The sequence below is a fragment of the Silurus meridionalis genome, chromosome 23 (assembly GCF_014805685.1).
Source record: "Silurus meridionalis isolate SWU-2019-XX chromosome 23, ASM1480568v1, whole genome shotgun sequence".
Lineage (NCBI taxonomy): Eukaryota > Metazoa > Chordata > Actinopteri > Siluriformes > Siluridae > Silurus > Silurus meridionalis.
Window position 1 is genome coordinate 14,618,699 of NC_060906.1, and position 22,066 is coordinate 14,640,764.

Consider the following 22,066-nt stretch of genomic DNA (forward strand, 5'->3'; position numbering starts at 1 on the left):
CTTAACATCAGATGTAAAAATGTGAACAACAGCAGGCTACACAACAAAATTTAAGTTAAAATTGAATGAATTAATTAACCATATAAAATAAACCTTCTCATTCTACTGAAATATTGGATAGTTTTGCATCATTCAAGTGTACTCAATAAATGGATATAAGGATATTGGATAATAAGGATGTGTGTACAGGAAAATCCTAACTACATGCGATTTTGGGAAGCCAAACCCAAGCACGGACTAAAATGCAGTGCTATTCGGCCATGGCAAATTATTTAATCACAGTGGCTGAAAATCAAACATGAGCAGACTAATAAAGTACAGATTTGGTACTTATAGCTTGAACAACCCAAGAGATGAACCGATATAAGAAATCCCGGTACACAGTGCAACAGTCATGCAACAGCTGTCCAAAATACAACTATTTGCTTCAGCAGATCTTAGCATATTCATTGCTGCAGCTAGGGTCCAAAATCTAATGGAAAAACAATAAAGGCTTTCATGGTGACAAAAAGGGACTAACTCCATATTAACTGGGAGTAATAGACTTTGGAAAGTAATGTCTTCTTATGTGCTTGAAGATACTTTAGGCTGAAACCTCCTATATGCATTTATTTAATGAAGATAGCAAAGATAAAAACAAAAACACTAGCCTAATATCCAGAGATGGTATTTCTATATATTTTAAAATAGTTGTAGTGTAGTTATGGTGTAGTTTGTCTTAAAATATACATAAAATGTATTGGTTACATAAAAAACTCTACATGCTTTTCTTGTGTTTGAAGGAATAAAAGCAAAAAATAAAATAAAAAAATTAATGAAGAATAATAAATAATGGTGAGCTGAAAACCTAAAATGTAGTCTCAATACATAGTTCGCTATGTAGACAGAAGTCTTACAGTAAGTTCTCATCATAGTGAATGTCACACGTTCATAAATGAACTTCTGGATGTTCTGGAAACAAAAAAAAAGAAATAATGCGAATTGATTAAAGCGCATATGTTCCTCTGGGATCATGTGCGGTCGTGAGAGCCGCCATGGTTCCGCTGACGTCACGCCTGTAGGCAGCGCACGTGTGTGTGTGTGTGTGTGTGTGTGTGTGTGTGTGTGTGTGTGTGTGTGTGTGTGTTACGGCAAACGATGCACGGACCAGTTCGGTACTACGAGAGAAAATGATGCCGGGCCGCGGCTTTTTAACACAAGAGCAATGCAAACGACGAAAAGGCGCGTGAGCTGTAGCCGAGACCCGCGCGCGCTCAGACGGAAAGTAGACGTTATTTCACGCGCGCCGTCTCCTCCGTCTCCAAAGCGCGGGACCGCCCGACTCCCGCCTCGACTCAAAAGCCGGTGCAGGAAGCACGCGGCGTCCTTTTCCTTTTCCGCGCATGCGCAGTGCGCTCTCTCCAGAGCCCGTGCGGTCTATCGCTGCGAACGAGCCACCATTGGTGAGTCTGGATTCTTCGTCGAAGTTGCTCGGTTTTGCGCTACTTGCACGATAACACGGGGGTTTCGCTCGGTTCATTTACTGGCACACAAAAAAAGTGAAAATATGGCAAATTTATAGAAGTTGTGTTATTTGCATGTAGCTGTGCGCAAAGGTCTGTTTGTTTTCGCGAAGAGCAGCTAGCTATCGGTGCTAATTAGCGGTAGCTATGTGTTTATTTATCTCGCTAACTAACTCACCATGGAGCTAAAACTAGTTCTTTGATGGAGTTTAGGTCGATAAAGAATGCGGATTCAAATCCGTATTATATAGTGTATTTAGCTACACTGCCGCGGTGTACAATGAATTCGTGTTTGTTTGTTTGTTTCCGTTTCTAATGCAGGGATCGTCAGTTTGTGTTTGTACCGGAAGTTGTTTGTGTGTTGATTCACATGTCTAGTGTTACCAAAACACTAACGCAGAACTGTACACAGGGAATGTCTGTGGTTCTGCCTATTGTATTAATCGCAGAATCAACCCCAAGTTGAATACGATCGACTTTAGATTGCTTTGCACAGAGATTAGTTGTAAAGTCTTCATTCAAAAGCATGCCAAGAGTCTGATGTAGGTTGGATTTCTATGTATGTATGTTTTTTAGTGTGTGCTGTCTTTCTCTTATTTTATGCACATAAAATCAAATAATTGAAAAAGTCCAAACGACTTGAATGCATACTATAACATGCAGATCACATGATTTGGAACACATCTAACAGAGGTCCAGACATGTGTATAGAGTTTGTCTGTAATGCACATGTTAGCCGTTGTGTTTTTGTAAACTAGCATGCTGCAAAAACTGTGACATTATTTTTCAACATATCATCTATCAAATGCATCCTCGAATCTGAAGTTTCCTATTCCAGAGATCGATTGCTTGACGTGTACTGTCAAGTACAGCATAGTCCAGGCTGTATTGTGAACTAAACACAATTCAGAAAGCATTCATAGTCACTTTGTATGACTTTTTAATTCATCATACATCATTAATCATGCTCCAGCCTTAATTGTTTTTTTGAATGTGGAACTGCTGTCACCTGTGGGATTTTAGTTAAGCGTTTGTTCTCAACACATTTGACAAATTAAATACTTTTAGTATATGCAATCTTTAAATTTCAGCCTAAATTATTGGACAAAAACCTTCCACCAGGGGACAGATATTGTTTGACATTGTTTATTTGTTTAGTTGTTGTTGATAAGCCTTTCCTTAATCATAATGGTTTTTTGTTTTTAATCTTTTTTCAGTATGATGTCCAGCAAAATCTCTGGCTCCAGGGTACGGGAATTTGACTGTTTTACAAGATTGATCGTTGCCTAATATTGCTTACACCTGGGAGGCAGATTGAAAGGACCTGATGCTAGAAATGGAGAAATTGACCGAAAAGGCTAGTCTAACCTCCATTTCACACTCGGTGTCTGTGGTTTTGAAGCCATTTAAAATGAATGAGTGTGGCATCAATCAGGCAAACCAACAAGTTACAGTGTCCTCTGTTACACCAACCATAATCTCTACCCAGGACAACTACACGAGCAGTAACGTTCAAGTTACTCTGGAGAATGAATCGGTTTGGAGTCGGTTTCACAGCTTGGGCACAGAGATGATCCTCACAAAACAGGGTCGGCGCATGTTCCCCTGCTGTCGTTTTAGACTGAGTGGATTAGATCTACAAAAAAAGTACTTTCTGGTTATGGAGATCATGCCTTTAGATGATTTTACGCACAAATGGAATGGAAAGAGATGGGAGCCGGTTGCAGTGGATGTACCAAATGTGCTGGCTCAGATAAGTGTTCACCCGGAGTCCCCAGCCCTGGGCCAGCAATGGATGGATAGTCCTGTGTCCTTTTACAAGGTAAAGCTGACCAGTGATTCCATTGACCAAGAGGACTGTGTGCTTTTGCGTCCAATGCGCCGATACTTACCACGACTGCATATTGTTCCTGTGGATCCGGAATCTGAAAAGACTGTTGCACTCAATGGTCCAAATGTTAAGATCTTCAGCTTTCCCCAAACGGAGTTTTATGCAGTCACCAGCTACCAGAATCCCCAGATCACTCAGCTTAAAATTGACTGTAACCCTTTTGCAATGGCCTTTAGAGAAGACACCCAGAGCATTCGTCTGCTGAAAGACAAACTTGGGCTTTGCTCTTCTGTGGGTTCACCCTTCCAATCTCCTCTTCTAAGTTTGGCCCGGGGTCTCGGCTTAAAGCGAAAAGAGGGTGCAGTGAAGAGCACAGCCTCAACCTGTATTCAGAACAACAGGTAGTAAAAAAATTATATAATAATAAATTACATTACTTTTTTTAAACAAACAAGAAATTTCTTTTGAAACCTGATTAGAAGTTTTTTTTTAAGTAAATGTTAAGTATAGTGTTGGATTAAACAGTTTTAATTGATATTTGAATATTTCTTCTTTCCTTTTCTTTCCTTCCTCTTTCTCTCCTTTCAGAAAAAGAGATCTTTATCCAGGATCGGTATCTCTTGAAGAGGGAGAGGGGATCTTTACAAAAATAAGAAATGACACTAAATTAAATTGCCCAAATAATATACCTTTGTGCCAAGAGAATACTGATTACAATAAGAATAATGTGCACATGGCACCCTTGGATGTGGAACCATGTGTGACTGAGACTTTAGAAGAAACCTTGTCAAGCACTGATGAGCCATTACCTTCTATAAGCAGCACTGAAAATCCAAATATTTCTCAGACTTTTGAGGATGCTGTTAACACTCAAATAAATGACACACACAGCGAATCACCTACACATTTTTCTGTGCCTGAAATGAATGATGCAGGTTCCCCGCCCAGATCACCTTACCTTAATGATAGTCATGTACAGGTGCATAAACCGGGCCATCTGTGTAGACGTAAATATAATCGTAGGAGAAGAAAAGCTAAAGCCAAATGGTGGTCAAAAACAAAGTATGCAAAACCCCTCCCTGCAGTTGTGCCACTTAAAGCTCCATTGCAGCCAGACCTTGAAGATGTGGAAGGAATGTTGTTTGTGTCTTTTGTTGCAAAGGTATGATGATTGGTACCATTTTATGCTGTAAAATGAGAATGTTTTAAAAATTGTCAATTTGTTTTTATCAGTTGAACAGAACAGAACAGAAATCCAAATCAAATGAATATTTGGTGTATTTCTCAGTATTGAATACACCATTAGTCCTGACCAAATCTCAAACTCAATTTGCAGAAATGCAGCCCCCATACTTTGAAAGAAACTTCCACCATGCTTCACTGTTGCCTGCAGACACTCATTATTATATACTTTTTGATTTGCTTAGTCTTGTTTTCACTTCAGAGGTTATTTGGCAGCAGATCTTCTCTAAAGTCCATTTCTTGCCCAGACTTCTCAAGACAGGAAAAGGGTGTACCTGAGTCTCACTGGTTTCTGCCAGTTCTTTGCTAATGGCACTGCTGGACATCTTTCGATGTCGAAGGGAAGTAAGCTTGATGTGTCTTTCATCTACTGTATTAAGTTTCCTTGGCCAACCACTGGAACTCCTTTCCTTAAATTGTCCTTTTCTTTGTTCTGTTACAAAAAGACCAAGCTTGAACAGCACATCTTGAAACCCCACTTTCCTTTGAAATCTTTGCCTGGAAGAGAGCTTGCTGATGCAGTGTAACTACTTTGTGTCTTGTTGCTGTGCAGTCTTGCCACAGTGTATGACCAGTGACACAAAACTGTCTTCAACAGCCTCACTTTAGTAGCACAATTTGGCTGTTCCTCATGCTGTTTTAATCCTCCTACACAGCTGTTTCTGTTTCATTTAATGACTTTGCTTGAACCTACATATGAAATTGATGATCATTAGCACCTGCTTGGTATAATTAGTTAATCGTACACAACCCCTGACTTCAAGTATACAAAATGCTATAATAATATTTGAAAGCCAAAGAGTTGTACCAAAAAATGATTTTATGTTCATTTAATTTTATTTTATTAGTTGAAAATGTGTGTGTATGTATGTATATATGAGTGTGTGTGTGTGTGTGTGTGTGTGTGTGTGTGTGTGTGTGTGTATGTTCATATAGACGGCTATCAATCAATCAAAATAGTTAATCGCATGATTGTCATGAGTTAACTCATGATTAATTGCAACTTAATCGCACATTTATATCTGTTCTAATTATACCTTACATTAATGATTTTCAAGTTTTTACTGCTGTAATGAACAAAGGCATGGACAAATATGGATACTTTATGCAAATATATGTTTATTGTTAGTGAAACCATACTTAACATAGAGCATCAAGACAAAATATTCATGTAAATCTTTTAAAGTAATTATGGTGTTTTAAATTCTGTAAATCATCAGGACACCGAACGGAAATTTTTGCCATGTTTCCATACGGACGTTTTTTTAATTGCCAGATGTGTGAATCATGATTTACACACAGATTTTGTTGCTTGAGTTAAAACTTGGCACATCAGTAAATCAAATATAAAGAGGAAAAAAGACGTGAATAAATGTCTGTTATGTTGAAGGTTTTAATTTCGCTTCTTTTATATTTGTTAATTTATATTTTTAACAAAAATGTTCAAACAGAAATGTGCACTGCATTAATCACTTGTTAATAAAAATTAATTTGCGTAAATTGACAGCCGTAATATGTGTGTGTGTGTGTGTGTGTGTGTGTGTGTGTGTGTGTGTGTGTGTGTATATAGTTGTGTGAGCGAATATATTTGGTTTGATTATATTTGTGACAATGTGCTTCCTTGTTTCTTATTCCAAAGGAAGCTTTAAATATTCCTGTTGAAAACAGAGAAGAAAGTGAACAAGCTCCACCTCTACTGTGTCCAACACATGACCAGTCGGAAAATCATGAAAGTGAAGGTAAGCAGATCTGCACCTTTTGAATTCAATTTTGTTCATTACAGCAAGATAAGTAGTCTGGTCTCCTATTTACATGAAAGTTCAAAATATAATTCACAAAACAAGTTTTTGTGTTTTCTATTTCTTTTGTTTCTATAGATGTCAGTTTTTCTGTGAATGAAAAAATTGCCACGCTGGAGAAAAGTTTACTGTGTCATCTAAAACAGCAAAAGCATAGACAGGTCATCCACCCATGCCTTCAAGATGGTGTGTAGAGAATATGTGTCTAGTATTAAGGGCTTTTGGATTAATGTTCTAAAATGTGAAGATTTTGTATTTATGTTTGCAGTTGGCATGAAGTTGAGCCTTCTGGATCTGAATTCAGTGATAGACTTGCAGTACCTTGGTGTGCACTTACCCCTTCCTCCGCCTATTCATGAGGATTTCGATCAAATTAATCCTATGAAACTTTCATCTTCTCCTGGTAAGTGAAATATTAGTTTGCGATGTCAATTGTTAACGCATGTTTCTGTAGGATAAGTGATTCTAGGGATGAACATTTTGAGTGGTGGAGTTGTGTACTTGAAGTCATTTCAGAACAAATAATTGATTTCACACTATTTTAAAATAACAAATGGATTTATATTCTTAAACTTTACCTGGCCGAGTGTATTTGAATCAGGTTAAAAAAAAAAACAAGTTTTGGACAAAAGTGTGAATTGCTATACACTACATACTGTCACTGCACAGTGTGTAAACTTGTGTTGCAAGTATTTTATTAAATAATTAACTTTCTTTATTCAAGTGAGACTCTAGATAAATGTATTTTGAAATAAAGTATTTTAAAAAGATTGTTTATTTGCATACCCTTTTTTAAAACCAGGTAGTACAAGGAAACTCGTCTTATATATGCATCATGCAAGGGGTTGCACATGAGAGGCAAACATTGTACATTTAGGAAATTTTGCTCTAGACAACATACTCTGCTGTTAACGTTTTTCATGTTGTCATTAAACTTGTGCAGGGAGACTGCTGTTGGGCAAAACTTTGCTCTTACAAAGTTTGGACTGAATATTGTCTATTTTTACTGTGATTACTCTGTTGGCCCATTTTGCCAACACATCAAATCAAATCAAATTTTATGTCACATGCACATACATACAGAGTACGACATGCAGTGAAATGCTTTTTACGACGGTCCGGCATGAGGGAATAGGATGGGGAGAAAAATAAACCAAGAAAAAAAAAGAAGGCAGATAAATAAAGAGTATATACTATATAAATTATAAAATATATAAAGATATATATGAGGAAAAAAGTGTATATACAGGATGCTCATGACAGTAAACAGTAAAACAGTAAAAATTTAAGGTGGTTGATGTGATTGTCTTTAAAGTGACCGTGTGCGGTATGGTGTGGTATAAAGTGCACTGTGCCGTGCAAGTCCAGAGATTAAATTGATTAAAGTGTCGTCGTGCAGAAAAAAATATAAAAAGAATATTTCTAGGCCATTTTCCTTTAGTGTTGGTCCAAAGCATTAGGGAAAAACTAATGTTTAGATACGAGTTATGTCAAAACTATTATAATAATTATTAATACAAATACAGCAAATATTGACAATGCTTGTTCTTGTTTAGATGCAGCTGGATGTTTTGTGTCTCGGACTGGAAAGACAAACGATCCAACAAAGATAAAAGGTTGGAGAGAGAAATTTCAGGATAACACAGTACAGAATGCACAAGAAAGTAAGGAAGTCATGTATTTTAATAACAGTATGTTTCTGGTGAGCGGTACAGTTTTGATTCATATTTTTTCCCCTCAGTAGGCTTTAAAAACAGTTCAGCATTCTGCAGTGAAATGCTGGATGAGTATCTTAAAAACGAGGCCCAGCAGATCAGCGATCGTTTGGCTGTGTTTTCCAAATGTTCTGCATCGCCAGTATCGTACCAGCTTCCTTCAAAAAGCAGCAGTTATGTGGTCACCCTGGATAGTTTACTTAAGAATCGATCTATTTCGGCGAACAAGGTGTACAGCAAACCGACAGGCGAAATCCTGCCCAAATCTCCACTTAAAAGGTCTCCAAGCACCGCTGTACCTTTGTCTTCAGCAGGGTTTCAACAGAAGTTACACGGAAGCCGAGAAAAAGGAAGAAAGTTTGTGCATTCATATCAAGCACATCAACATGTAGTGTCTAAATTGCCAGGCAGGAGATCCACAAGGTTTGTTTCTAAAAGTAGTATGAGGAAACAACCTGGCAAATCTCAGCTGACATGGAACTCCAGTGCAGGGACAGGACGCCACCTCAATAGTGTGCAGAGTCGTGTGATATCTGCAAAAAAAGGCACGATGCTTCAGAGGATCGAGGAAGAAGCAATCTTTCTCGGTAAAGTTCGTACACACGTCACTACCAAGAGAGCAAACTTTGCTCTTACTTCTCTGTTTAATTTCCAGGTAAGTTATACTTGTAACCAAATGTTGCCATATATTGCTACTAAATCGATACATCATTAGTACGTGTAAATGAGTTCTGCTCTGTGCTGTAATTTTATTTTTTTTTCTTTCTCTAGAAGCCGCGTAGAAGGAGGTTCCCGTTTTACTATAAAGAAAAGAATGCATGTCCTAAGGATGTCTGTCTTTTGGGCTGCATATGTGATAGCTTGGCCAGGGAAATCCGAGGGCCTACACACTGTCGGAGAGTTGAGTGCATGTTTGACTGCAGCTGTTTTAAGCACAAAGTTCTTCTGCTCCACCCTCCAAAAGAGACAGCAAATATTCAGCGGGGAAGGAAGAGAGCAGTACTGGCTTTTCGTAAGTCCTCTTGTACACTTTGGCAAATTATGGCCAATGCAAGTCACTACTGGTGATTATCAGTACATAGTTGAAGTTAAACTTTTGGTTGAATACAACAGATGGAGTGTGAAAGATTTAATTTTTTTTATCTTCCAAGTGAAAATTAATAACATGAATCATTTAATTCCCAAAAGCAATTGCAGACCCAGAGAGGGAATTTAGACCACCACCACCACCCAGTATCACAACCTTATGGAAAAGAACTGAAGGAAATGATGACCCGGAACCATTATTTGTTCCAGCCTCCCCCATTTTTTCTAAAAATGTGTCTCGTCAGGTGAATACTAAATCTGGCTAATGATTGTGGTTTCTGAATGATTTGTGCTCTATTGAAAACAAGTTGAATTTGAAGGAAAAGTTAACAGGATCATCAATAAAGTCCTGTAGTTTTAATGGGTGTATTTTTTGCTGGAATGTGATCTCCTGTTTAAGACAGTCTGCCTGGTTTGTTTTAGGTGCAAGAGGAAGATAAAGGTTTTGTGTATCTGTATTTTGAGAGTATGATGACATGCGCTCGGGTGAGAGAGTACAACAGTAATCCACCACCTCAGATTCACATGTTCCCAACCAAAAAGGAAATAAAAGAACCTGAACAGCTTGTAAGTATTAGGCTATATGAAATTTAAATAAATGGGTTTTATCATTCTTTCAATTTTCCACACTTTCCCCGATGCTTGCATTAAGATTCAAAATGACATTGTGCTTTTTTGTTTTTAGAATGAAATTGCTGATGCAAATAAACCACCATCTCAAACAACACCAGGTTGGTATCTGTGGGTTCACATTGTATTTGTAAAATTAGCCTTGAGCAAAATTAAGCCGATATTAATTTCCAGTGACCGTATTTATTTAGCCAATATTGTTAATGATGTAAATTAAATAAGCATGTACCAATACTGACAGAACTAGAATTGCTCAATAGAACACATAAAAAGTACTATATGAACACCATACAATTCTAACAAGAGGAAACTTTAATAAGTCGATGTGAATTGTAGATCAGTTGGCGAAAAGGAAAATGTTCTTCATATTTTCATACAATTTTGTCCTCACTTAGAAAGAAATCCAGCTGAGCCTAAACCCATTAAACTGCTGGAAATCCTGTCTGAGTGTAACTGGGAACCTCATCGGAATCTGGTGCTAAATGCACTGTTCCGGCACATGAACAGCGACCTCCTTTATGAACCTTTCTGCTTTGGAATGTACAAAATACGACTTCTTTCTACTACTGTCAAAGGAGCAGACAGGTGCTTTACAATTATGTACAAGGTGTGCATCTCCCGGGCAGATGAAAAAGAGATGACCAACGACTTGCAGCCGCAAGTGAAGAAGACCTCGAGAAACCAATGTTTAAAAAAAGGTTTTAAAAACAAAGTTTCAAAAATCTGTGAAACGCAAACTCAAAAAGGTGACAGTTCTTATGCCAATATGGAAAGTATTGTGGTTAACATAAAGCTTCCATTGTCTATAATTAAATAATGACTGTTTGAACTTATGTGATTTTGGTAAATGATGTTGATGTTGGTTACTTCTTGCACAGCTGACACTGGTTCTGGGCAGATAAGAAGTGCTTTGGTGGAAACACAACAACAAAAACCGTCACCCCATAAGAGGTTATTACGGGATGTACCTTCCCTCACCCATATTGCTCATGATGGCCATCTCAGGGCAGTTAAAAGCAAACCAGGAATACACACCAAAGGTCTAATTAAGGTAACAAAAAAATCTTTACAGTATTGAGATGTTTGACTGTTTGCTGATTAAATTGTGTTTTAAGTGCAGTACTCTGTCTTAATTTCAGGTAAATGGCAAAACATACAATAGAGCAAAACTCCTGCTGGGCCAGTTGGGAGCATTACATCCAGTGAATCGCTTTGCAGCTTTTGTCACTGGTAGGCACCTGTCTGTACCTCAAGATCAAGATAAAATTGTAGATGAAAAAGGCAAAGCCTGTCCTCCCAAAGCCCCTCGCAAGCCAAGCCTCTTAACGAAAGTGGGAAATGTTTCAAATCAAACACCTTCAAATCGTGTTGTAGGCAGACCTCCTTTAGCTAATGCACCTGGACCTAACCATGCTTCCAAGAACAAAGGAGCAATCAAAACTCCCTTGAATGCGACTCCAAAACTAGTTGGTAAGTAAAGTTGTATGGAACAACACAAATAATAGAATGTAATGTTTCTCTATTTTATAGGGCCAAATAGCTGATTTGTAGAAAAGCTTTATTTTCCTAGTCAGAAATATGACACCTTTTCATGCATATGACATCATTTAAAATGATACATCGTGCTCTCAATACTATGTATGCTTACTTGACTTCAGAAGGTCCACTGTAGTATGGAATTGTTAATACTTATTCAGTATGCTTTGATGTACTAACAAATTTAGTTTGCCAAATCTGTAATTTGCTTATAAATCATATTTATTTTTCCTTAAGAACACATGACACCTTTTGAAAGAAACAATTTATTTGGTCTCTTTAGGTAAACCTCCCGTTGTGCCTGATGGCTCAAGATTTCTACTTGTACCAATATCACCTTCCAACTTTGTACCTGCTCCTTCATCAGAAACTGCTAATAGTTCCACCCTTCCACCTGGTCAGCAAGTGGTTCTACAGCCTGCACCTGGAATGCCGGGGTCACACTTTATATGTCAGTACAATGGCCAAATGATCCAACTAAAGCCTCTCAGCTCTGGGCCTGTTGCTCAGCCCAGTTCTGTCAGTGAAGGTCAGTGTGCTTTATGTACTTTTCAGTTGTATAGTATTTTTAAAAGTGAAAATAAGAAAAAATGGGAAGTATGAATTAGGTGGTAAAATAAACTATTCATTACATAACCAATAAAATAACCAATTAGTGGTTAGCAGTCCTGTGAAAACGTGCTTGAAGATTTTTTTATATATTTTAAATAAAGAGTAGTTGATTTATTGAATATGTATTTAATGGAGGCAGTGGTTTCACATTGATTGGCAGGTATAGATTGTTATTGTAATAGTGTTTGTTCCAATCTGTTTTCTAAAAATATATATTTTTTTCTCCCACCCCTCTGTTCTCCTGCAACGGCTGTGTAGATAGTACTTCACAGATTATACAAACAGCTAATACATCTCTGCCAAAAGAAACCAAATCTCTTCAAAATCCTTTGACACAAATGTTACCCAACCACTTCCCTGTCATTCCACCCAAAGTGCTTTCTTTGTCAGCAAAAAGTGGCATAAACATTGCCAGTGGCACACCAGCTTTTAATTTACAGTCAAGTTTTCCAGGAAAAACAGGGATGTTCTCTTTTCGAATATGTCCCCCTACTAGTGAGGTTAAATCTGTCGGATCGGAGCATGATGGTAAGCCTCCCGACGCTTCTGTTTACAGTCCTACTCTGGCACTTCCTGGAGGTTTTACCTTGATAAAACTGTTTCCCCCAGCTGTTCCTGCAAAAGTCACTTCAGCTGCTTCTCATCGTACCGAATTACCACAGAACCACGACAGTATGACGAAATCTCTCTCACAGAATTTCTCCTCGAGCCGTGAACAAAACTGTCAAGTCTCAGAAAGCATTAGCAGTACATTTCTCCCATCAAATTGTAATTCTGCACCACAGCCTACAGCTGAAATAAGCCAGAGCAGCAATGACTTTCCATTAGAAATTGCTAATAAAGATGAGCCTGTGGAACACTTCTCTGAATCAGTACATTTAGAGCCTTCAGGCAAGTATGACTGGGTATCTGAAGATGCTGAGATGGTGCACAAAAACATCAGTAAATCGGAACCTACGGATGATTGGCCACAAAATGAAACAGAGCGAATCTTGTGGATAGACTCTGATGATGAAGAAGAGAATAACGGCTTGAATAAAGAGCCAAAGAATTTGAATGTTGCTCCTAAAAGTTCAGCAGCAGAGGATCCAAGTGAAGACGCTTGTTCTAAAAGCTCTGATGTTGACCAAAGTCAGTCTAGCATGTCAAATCATGACCTAGAAAACGCCTGTGCTCTGAATGTAAATGCTAAAAACAACTTGAACACTGCAAATATTAACAAACATGAGCAAACCTACAATAAAACAGTTGCCAATACTAAACTATCACATATATCCTTTGGCTCTTCTAAAATGGTAGAACAAGATATGATTCAAGGAATGAATTGTCCTCCAGTTGACATTAAAAATGAGCCATACAGTGAACCACCAGAGATGGATATGTCCGTTAACAAGCTTGACTTCAAGAACCAAGACCAAGTAGGACATCGCACTTTATGTATTGGTAAAATAGAAGCGTACAGCAAACAAGCAGGAAAGAATACACTTCTCGATCACTTTCTTACCAAGGATCAAAAGCTTTTCTCTCATGATGAGGTCACTAAGCACCATATTGGCTCAGAGGATATTTTACCTATTATGAATAAGGAAGAGACCAGTATAAGTCAGAGAATGGAAGAATTTTCCAGTGACCTAAAGAAGCAAGGTTTGGGCTCTAAAAATAGTTTTCAAATTCGAAATCATAAGGAAAATTATAGTCCTGTCAAGACCTTGGCTTCACTGCATGCTGGAGACAGTCAAGAGAATATTGACATTGCTCTATGCCCCTTACTGAATAGTCAGACACCTGTGATGAACACTCCATCTACAACACATCTGTTAAATACAAAGCAGGATTTAAAAGAGGAAAAGCGGGAAATGACAATTAGGACCGAGCGGTTTAAGTCTAATACAGAATTGCGAGAGTTGTCTGATGATGAAGACATTGTTGTGGATGTGATAAACGTGAGTGAAAATGAAGATGAAGGTCCAACTGACAAGTTTGACCGAGACACGGACACTTCAAGTGATGATAGCGAGGAGGACTCAGACAGTGATAAAGAGGATTCCAGTAGTGTCTCCACCAGTGACAGTGACACTGTAAGTGGCCCAGGTGTAAAAATAATAAAAGAATATACTATTTGCTTACAGATCTCATGATGCTATGTTCTAGCTGTGTGTAACTGTAAAAAAAATTGAAATATACTTTCTCCTTCCTAATTCCTAGGTGGGTGTGTCTAGTGAAGATGATATTGACATTGAATCATTTGAGGACAGTGACGTAAAGATCATAAACACGATGAAAAGCCAAACCAGACATAAAATGTAAGACCTTAGTTTGAACTTTATTTTCAGTTTTCAGATTTTTCTCTTAAATACTCCCACTGTTATATTTAATACAGCTTATATTTTGCGATATAATGAAAAGCTTTGTGATGATTTTATAATTGCTCTATGTACAAAATATTCACACAGAGACAAAAGGACAACAGCTAAATTAACAGAACAGGTAAGCTTACCCATACAAAAGATCCTCAAACTAAGTTCATATATATAGTTCCATATATTTAAGCTTAAAGTTTTAGTTGCCAGTTGTTTTAATATTAAGACTATGTCTGCTGAGTTATTCACATGTTACAATTTGACGAATAGCAATTAATCTTTTCTTGGTCTTTTTTTTATTTTATTTTGTTTTTAAGCATTGTACGAGCGTCTTTAGCACATCAATATGTGAGCAAGAAAAACGGCAAAATCACACAGAAAAAGAGCGTGTTCGCCGCAGTGAAATGCGTCAGCAATTTAGTGCACTTGAAAAGGCACTAAATGTTGACGGACGAGTCAGAATGTGCAAGCATGACATTTTAAATCAGGTTAGTAACATGCATTGAGGTTTGGTTGTAATATCGACATAATGCTGTAAGGGGAATAAAGCTAGTAATACAGTAAGAAGTTAAAATATTACAATCAAACTGACTGTTATTCTTTGTGCATTTGTATTCTCTAAGTCTTTATGCTTTTATTTGACTAGGGCAGAGATGGCAAAAGCACACACATCCTTCACCCAAGTAGAAGTACACATACTCGTGTTTTAAAAAGACTGGAAAAAGTTAAAATACTGACTACACTTTTTTTAAAGTTAAAGTAAATAAGTTTGCGCTCTAACATGTACTTAAATACAAAGTAGCCATTAACTACTACCTGTTTTAGTGTCACGCTGGTAATTGGACCTCACATCATATTAATATAATACTAAAGTATTTTACATTTTATTATCTAAAGATTGCATCCAAGCTGAACATCCACCATATAGAACACAAGTAGAGACAAGGTGATGATCAGGTGATCAGAAATGTCTCTGTTCGCAGTCATGTTTACATCACTGACTCTCTCTGTCTCATCCTTGTTAACTATACTTCTTGTTGCCTTCTGCCTTTACTCGTTGTTTGCTTCGTAGGCTAGTTTACGTCTGTGGTTTGTGAGGGATAGGAAATGAAACACCAGTATTAGGTTGAAAAAGCAGCGCAATAAAAAGAATTAGATTGATTGGCTGAAAACGGCGTGAGATAAGTAACGAGTCTGGTTTAAAAATGTAAGAAGTACACATTTGTGTAAAAAAAAAAAAGGAATGCGTGAAAGTTGTCAGAAAATAAATTGCGAAGTAAAGTACTGATATAAAAAAAAAATCTACTTAAGTACAGTAACAAAGTATTTGTACTTTATTACTTCCCAACTCTGGACTAGGGTATTTATGTTCCAGTGGTGTCATGGAAGCATATTCAGGGGTTATAATTAAAAAATATATTTAATTTAGACTTGGAAATCTCACCTCAAAGACCTCACCTCAGCAAAGACATTATTTTTATTACTGATTTTTTTTTTTTTTTATATATATATATTACCATATTTGACTTTGCAGGCTCGACTTGTGATCCGGGCTCTTGAGAATCGGGGCCATTACTTGGAGAATAAGAAAAAAATCCTACATCAGAGACAGTCTGCCTATCTCAGCAGGATTTTACTCTTATCTGGTAAGACATGTGGCAGCATCACTTAAGACATCAGCAGTTGTTCCTTAATGTGTGCCAGTTGTATTTGGACTGTGCCTCCAGTTGTTAGTTTATTTATACATAACTATTATTTGGCTTTCTTTTAAGCACAAGTCCAATCACACAAAGTTCTTCCATGCATATAAAATAAAAATGCAAATCATCATACCTTTTATAGGACTGAAGTTTTAACATGGCTCCAAACTTGCAAAAGGTTAATGGATGTCCTCTTCCTCATTCCAGGAGAAAAGAGTGGTAGTGGTAAAGACAGTGCATGCTTTGAAATAAACTGCAAACAGCAAACGTGGTCAGAGTCCACACACAGTCTGCAAAGCTCGGCTCCAGGTCCTTTGGTAAACCTTCGACGACTAGACAGTGATGGCAACAGACTCCCGCCTCGTCTTGGATGCTGGAAAGCCCCTAATTACATACGCAAAAGAGCCAGAAAGGCTTTACTGCAGCCTTCTGTTACCACTACAGGTTAGTATTACACACTTACATCCATTGTTTCTGTGGCTAGCAACTATCCAGAATAAGAAGTAGTGCATTTTGGGCCTAAGAAATTCAATGTGCCTGAAAGTTTATATATGTCTTCTCTGCAAAATATCTGCAGTCTACTATGTGGCAGATTTTTAACAGGAGTTCACATTAAAATAACAGATGGGCAGCAAAAGCATGTTTATAGCCTTCAGTAAGAAGATACAGAGCATTAAATATGCTATAGTTTGCACTTTACTGTTTAAATTGTATTGTTTAAACTAGAGGGTTTTTAGAACCGTATTGCTCTGATTCCAACAGAAGGAAGGGTATGCAACAAAACACGGCTCTTTGCCAACTAGTCAGTGTTCACCTAAAAGTTGGTGGAATCACAGTACTGTAGATAAGCATGGTGTCTAGTTAGCCTTTTGGTATGAATCAGGCCAGTGTTTAAAAGGTGTGTCAGTCTGGAATTAATTACAATATGGGATAGGCCAAAGCTTGACAGAAAATTTATTACAAAGACATGTTTTTGGATATGTTCTCCACCTAGAATTTTGGTGAGGAGGTGAATGTTTAACACATGAACAGAAAAAGTCATATTCAATTTTATATACAGTGGCTTTAACATAACTTCAACACAAAATACTGTTGAGTTTTGTGGGAAAATGTGTGCAAAATTGTTTTATTAGCGGTTGGTTAAAAAATGGGAAAGTAGCAATTTCATTTAAAAACATGTTGAAGCTGTTAATGTGATTCTGAATTGTCAGGAATCTATAAACAGAATATAAGGGACTCTCAAATGAAATAAGAGAAAGGTTTGTTGAACTTTATAAATCATCTATAAAAATAGCTGAATGCATAAAAATGCCCATATGCATTGTTAGGGCAATAATTAAGAAGAATTGTTAAATGGGAAAACATTTATTTTCTTGGGATTGTATTTGAAGATTTGTAAAAGATGGAAGCATGGGGTTGCCAAGTCTCTACATTTACAATTACAATTAAGATAGGTTTATAGTAAAGTATAATAGGATATGATATATAGTAATACAGATAGTTTTACAGAAACTTGTACAGATTGTTACAGAAAATTTTCCTCCAAATGCTACATACTGTACCAGAAAATAAAAATAATATTTGACTGCTCCTGCCAAGAATGTGCACCCAATTCATGGTTGGAGTGTCAAGCAGGATTTATCAAAAGCAGATTTTCAATTCCACACAAAAAATATTTGTGTTCACAGAATCAAGCCATTGCCATTCAAGTCGACTCACCCAAACCTCAGTGATCACTGAGTCTCCAATTAATTACTAATGAAATCAAGTGTGAGACCTTTACTCAACTTTTTTAACCTAATTTAACCCTAGTTGATATTTCTGGGGCTGGATATACTGGTCTATTATCATACAGAGTGCCTAAAATGGAAAAAGTGCAAAAACTGCTTATTTTTAATTCCTTAGCCAGTAACAACACAATGATTTCAGAATGAGTACAATAATTACAGTGGTTTTCTAAACCCTTGCTAGCAATTTTATTATACACATGATGTATTCTCTGAAATTTACTATGCTCATGGGATTTTTACAGTGGTTGCAGATAAGAATTTAGACTCGCCTCTAAGTCCAGATACGCAAGGCAGCCAAACTGTGAGCAGACCCTTGCCCTTGGATAAAACAGGTAAATACAGAGTATAACCTGCTTTTGTTTGCTAAGTATACTACATATGTACAAGGATAATGTCTTTCTTAATGAAGTGGCATTACACCCCTACTAGATTTGTCTTCAAATATATATATTCTGTATGAAATCTTTTAGAAAACTTAGTATGGACACTTACTGCACAGAACCCCACTTGTCTACCTTCATTATGCAAAACCCCTCAACAGAAAAGTCTCTTAGAGACTTAAAAAAACAGGTGTGTGTCCGATCCAGTTATATTTTTGTGTTCTGCGGTTTTTAAATCTGAATTGAAAGTGTAATCAAGTGTTAAGTGATTATTAGAAGCCCTCATCCCACCTAGTCATTCATTTCAGCATAATTGGCAAAGTAGTTTCTGACCACTTTAAATATTGATTAGGCTGAAGCTTTGCTTGAGGGTTTGAAATATATGGATGAATTGTGTTTTTAGAGACACTGCTGAAAGTTATGAGTGACTCGTCATTCAATATAAATATATATTTTTTTATTTTGAGAGATGTTTTTTCTAGCCACAGGCCCATTCTCTTTTCAAGGGAAGTTGTTTATTAAATATAGTGGCTATTTTGTGTGTTTTTAGTATGTAAATGTATGTAACCATCCAGGGACATAGGTACCATATTTCCCGAACTATAAGCCGCTACTTTTTCCCCACACTTTGAACCCCGCAGCTTAAACAATGAAGCGGCTAATTTATAGATTTTTCCTGTTTTTCTCCCGGTTTCACAAACTTCAAGCCAAAAAACTGAGCTCCATAACATTAGACCAATGAAATTGCGGAACGGGTTCAGGTGAACCAATGAAACTCTTTATATTAAATCAGATGCGCTCCCACTGAATCGGGCCGCACCACATCATAAATATGGATGAGGTTCCGCTGACGTTTGACCTGCCGCTCACTCAGACTGTAAACAGGAAATGTGAATCATTCGTCACGCTGAAAACAACCGGGCATGAAAAAACACACTTCACCTGTGTTCTGAGCTGCACGGCATTGGGAGAAAAGATTCACCGATGGTGATTTTTAAACGCACGACGATGCCAAAAGATAAACTCCCGAGAGAAATAGTTGTGAAAGGAAGGAGGAAGACAGTGAACAATGACTTTCTCGGTAGGCTACTGTTTAGATACAAGCCGTGTAACAGACTTTCATTAAAGCCTGTGTAAAGTTCATTAGTTTCTTATTTATGTTCAAAATAAAAATATTTGTCAAATTCAGTGGGTGCGGCTTATATTTGGGTGCGTTTAATAGTCCGGAATTACGGTATTTACAATGCGAGGGGATTTATCAATGTCCTTTGTAAACAGCAGTATGTGACCAATGACAATTTGTTTTGTATGTGCTAGTGGATCTTGGACTTCTACAAGAAGGTTTTCTGACTTATTGCAGTTTGTTTTTGCAGTGATTTATTTTTTTTAATAGTTACAAATGGTGTTTTTTTGAATTAGCAAATTATCCAAAATGTGTGGTTAAATCGAGATGTCTCAGGGTATGACCCTCAAATGTTTTGTTACTAATCACTGTTGTATAGTACTGTAACAACTAGAGTTTCCTCAAGCTCTATTTCTATAAAACAATTTTGAACATCGCAACTGTTCACTGTTAACAACATCACAACATATTGACTTTGGCTGCCTTTTTAGGAATGGGATCATTACCGAAGATTGTGTTGCAGTCATTCGGCAATACTGATGCTGTAAAGCTCATGCATGACATACGGACACCTAGACCAAGTTCTACTGAAGTCTCCGACCCTGCGGAACTGATAAAGGATTGTAATTTGGATTTGCAAAACCAAAACAAAGAAGCAGAAAAATGTAATGCAACAAGAGATGCTAATGTATTGAATACTCCAGTATCTGAGCACTCGAACAAAGAGAGTCCAATTTTAACCTCAGCAATCATCGAGAGTGGCGTCAAAACGACCTCATGGGAGCTGAAAAAGGACGAACAAGTGTCTGTAGCAGAAGTGAAAGTAAGGAGAAAAAAAAGAGCAAAGTGTGATGTGGTCATAGACGAGGATTTATCCAACTCTGAGGTCTTAGGACCCAGACAGCTAAGACAAAGAACACCTGTAGTTGGAGGGGCCACATGGGGGAGTATAAAAAAAAGAAGAAGAAGGATTATTTAGATGTGTTGTTTTGACACTCCAGTGTATTCACTTTTTCCATTCATAAATAATGTGCCTTTGATTTTCCTTTTTTTTTTTTTATTTCTAAAGAAACAGGATTTGAAAGAAACTGTAGTTGCACAGCATCTGCACAGAACTCAAGGACGTAGAGGAGAAAAGTTATACCTCTTATTTTATGATTGCCTGCTACATTTGATCCAACCTGTTAGAAGTGACTGCTTTTCATTTTTATGTCTTTTGAGGGCAGTGCAAATACGGTATATGCTTGTGCCCAGACTCAAAATTGTCAAGAATACAGTATCATTTAAATGAAATCATTAAATTAATGTATGGTTATTGCCGGTTATCATTTCCTAGGAGACCCATATTGGGGTAAAGTTACTAATCTGCATTTAATTTTGGTATATTCAATTTACATGAATTTTTATTTGCTAGTGAGGTTTAAAAAATGAATTCCCAATGTGTGAGGTTTTTTCAATCATGCCTTTTTTTTTTTTTTTTTAAGCTAATCCTGTTGGGTCACAAAAATATTGCTTAATATCTGCCGGTATAAATTACTCATGACCAACAGATTGTGAGGAGATGACTGTCATCAGTATATGGGACTGTCAGTGTATAAAAATGACATTAAATATATAAAAACATTTTAACGAAAGCATTCTTGTGTGGATGTTTTTCTTCAATTTGTTTAATCTTTTTCAACTGAATGCATTTTTTTAACTCAAGAATGTCCAGTTTAATATAATGATCAAATTTCAAAGAACAGCCCAAGTACCTATATTTTTATACCGAGATCAAAAGTTTGATTCTCAACTATGCCACAAACTTTCGTGGCTGGGGGTCCTTGTTTCATGTATTTTGGGGGAGAGGGATGTCGAACGCTTTCTCCTGTCATCACAGTGAGTACAGTGCAGTGTGGTGCAGTGAGGCTCTGGACAGACAGATTTACACATATACAAACCCTAAATAAATTCTCAATAACTTGGTTTAATTAGGTAGTTTTACTCTGGTGTTACACAATCAGTAAACGGGCTCTGACACGCCTCCATGCGGCAGGGGTAATGGCTACCTCTCATGCTACTTTTTTTTTCATTGCAGTTTAATCTATGCAACAAGCCTAGATATCTTTTCCACAGATATCTGATATGTTAGCTACACTGTAGAAGGCGATGACGTGCAAATAAACAGTCTACAAACAGGATATTGATGACATTTACACAACGCTTATTCCACGTGCTCAGGATGAATTAGTGTTGGGAAGATCATTTTAAGTTAGTTGGTTCTTTGCATTTTTTCTGAGTTTTTTTTTATTTCACTTTAATCACCTTCATGTGGGAGTCATGTGACTTACTAAATTCTGTTGCCTGTGTAATGCATTGACTAGCGTATGTGGGAGTCACGTGATAACCGAACACACGACTTTGACTTGAAGAGTCGAGAGATGAACTACAGAATTCTGTTTCCGGTACCAAACCTACAGGGATTTAGCGATACTTTGCTCATGCGCGTCCAGTAGAACATGAACGAATCACTCGTTCTTCTGAGTCACATTAAAGACTCGTTCATCTAGTGTGAATCAATTGCTCAATCCGTGAGGCAAAACTCTGTGTACTGTATTGTGCATGGTAGGGAACACAACTCGGCGATTTTGACAATTAAAACGACAATAATAATAAGTGAATGGAATTTATAACATAGATCAAAGAGATAAAAAAAAACCCTAAAACTATAATTTTACATATAATTGTACATAATGCACATTTTATTACATGGACCTTTTA

At 37.2% G+C, this 22,066-nt stretch overlaps 1 protein-coding gene across 4 annotated transcripts; it reads left to right on the forward strand.

The window, feature by feature from the left end:
• Window positions 1-1,126: 1,126 nt before the first annotated feature.
• Window positions 1,127-20,940, forward strand: magl (MAX dimerization protein MGA-like). Of its 4 annotated transcripts, XM_046836684.1 has the most exons (25): window positions 1,127-1,442; window positions 2,720-3,734; window positions 3,922-4,495; window positions 6,215-6,314; window positions 6,453-6,560; window positions 6,643-6,777; window positions 7,931-8,038; window positions 8,116-8,744; window positions 8,861-9,101; window positions 9,278-9,420; window positions 9,599-9,742; window positions 9,861-9,906; window positions 10,201-10,551; window positions 10,684-10,856; window positions 10,945-11,275; window positions 11,625-11,870; window positions 12,212-12,481; window positions 12,563-14,031; window positions 14,159-14,256; window positions 14,407-14,440; window positions 14,631-14,801; window positions 15,848-15,959; window positions 16,221-16,457; window positions 18,046-18,135; window positions 19,798-20,940. In XM_046836684.1, the coding sequence occupies exons 2-25, from the start codon at window positions 2,830-2,832 to the stop codon at window positions 20,283-20,285; spliced, it is 7,203 nt and encodes a 2,400-aa protein (XP_046692640.1). In that variant the 5' UTR covers window positions 1,127-1,442; window positions 2,720-2,829; the 3' UTR covers window positions 20,286-20,940. The 4 variants fall into 4 exon arrangements, with proteins under 4 accessions (XP_046692640.1, XP_046692637.1, XP_046692639.1 ...); XM_046836681.1 differs by having other exon boundaries at window positions 12,212-14,031; XM_046836683.1 differs by having other exon boundaries at window positions 8,119-8,744; window positions 12,212-14,031.
• Window positions 20,941-22,066: the final 1,126 nt, after the last annotated feature.

Bases quoted from the DNA above. Each gene is read 5' to 3' on its own strand.
- magl (XM_046836681.1), top strand. From the start codon at position 2,830: ATGCTAGAAATGGAGAAATTGACCGAAAAGGCTAGTCTAACCTCCATT. The intron at 9,907-10,200 runs GTTGGTATCTGT...GTCCTCACTTAG, and splicing joins ACCATCTCAAACAACACCAG to AAAGAAATCCAGCTGAGCCT. The intron at 14,032-14,158 runs GTAAGTGGCCCA...CCTAATTCCTAG, and splicing joins CCACCAGTGACAGTGACACT to GTGGGTGTGTCTAGTGAAGA.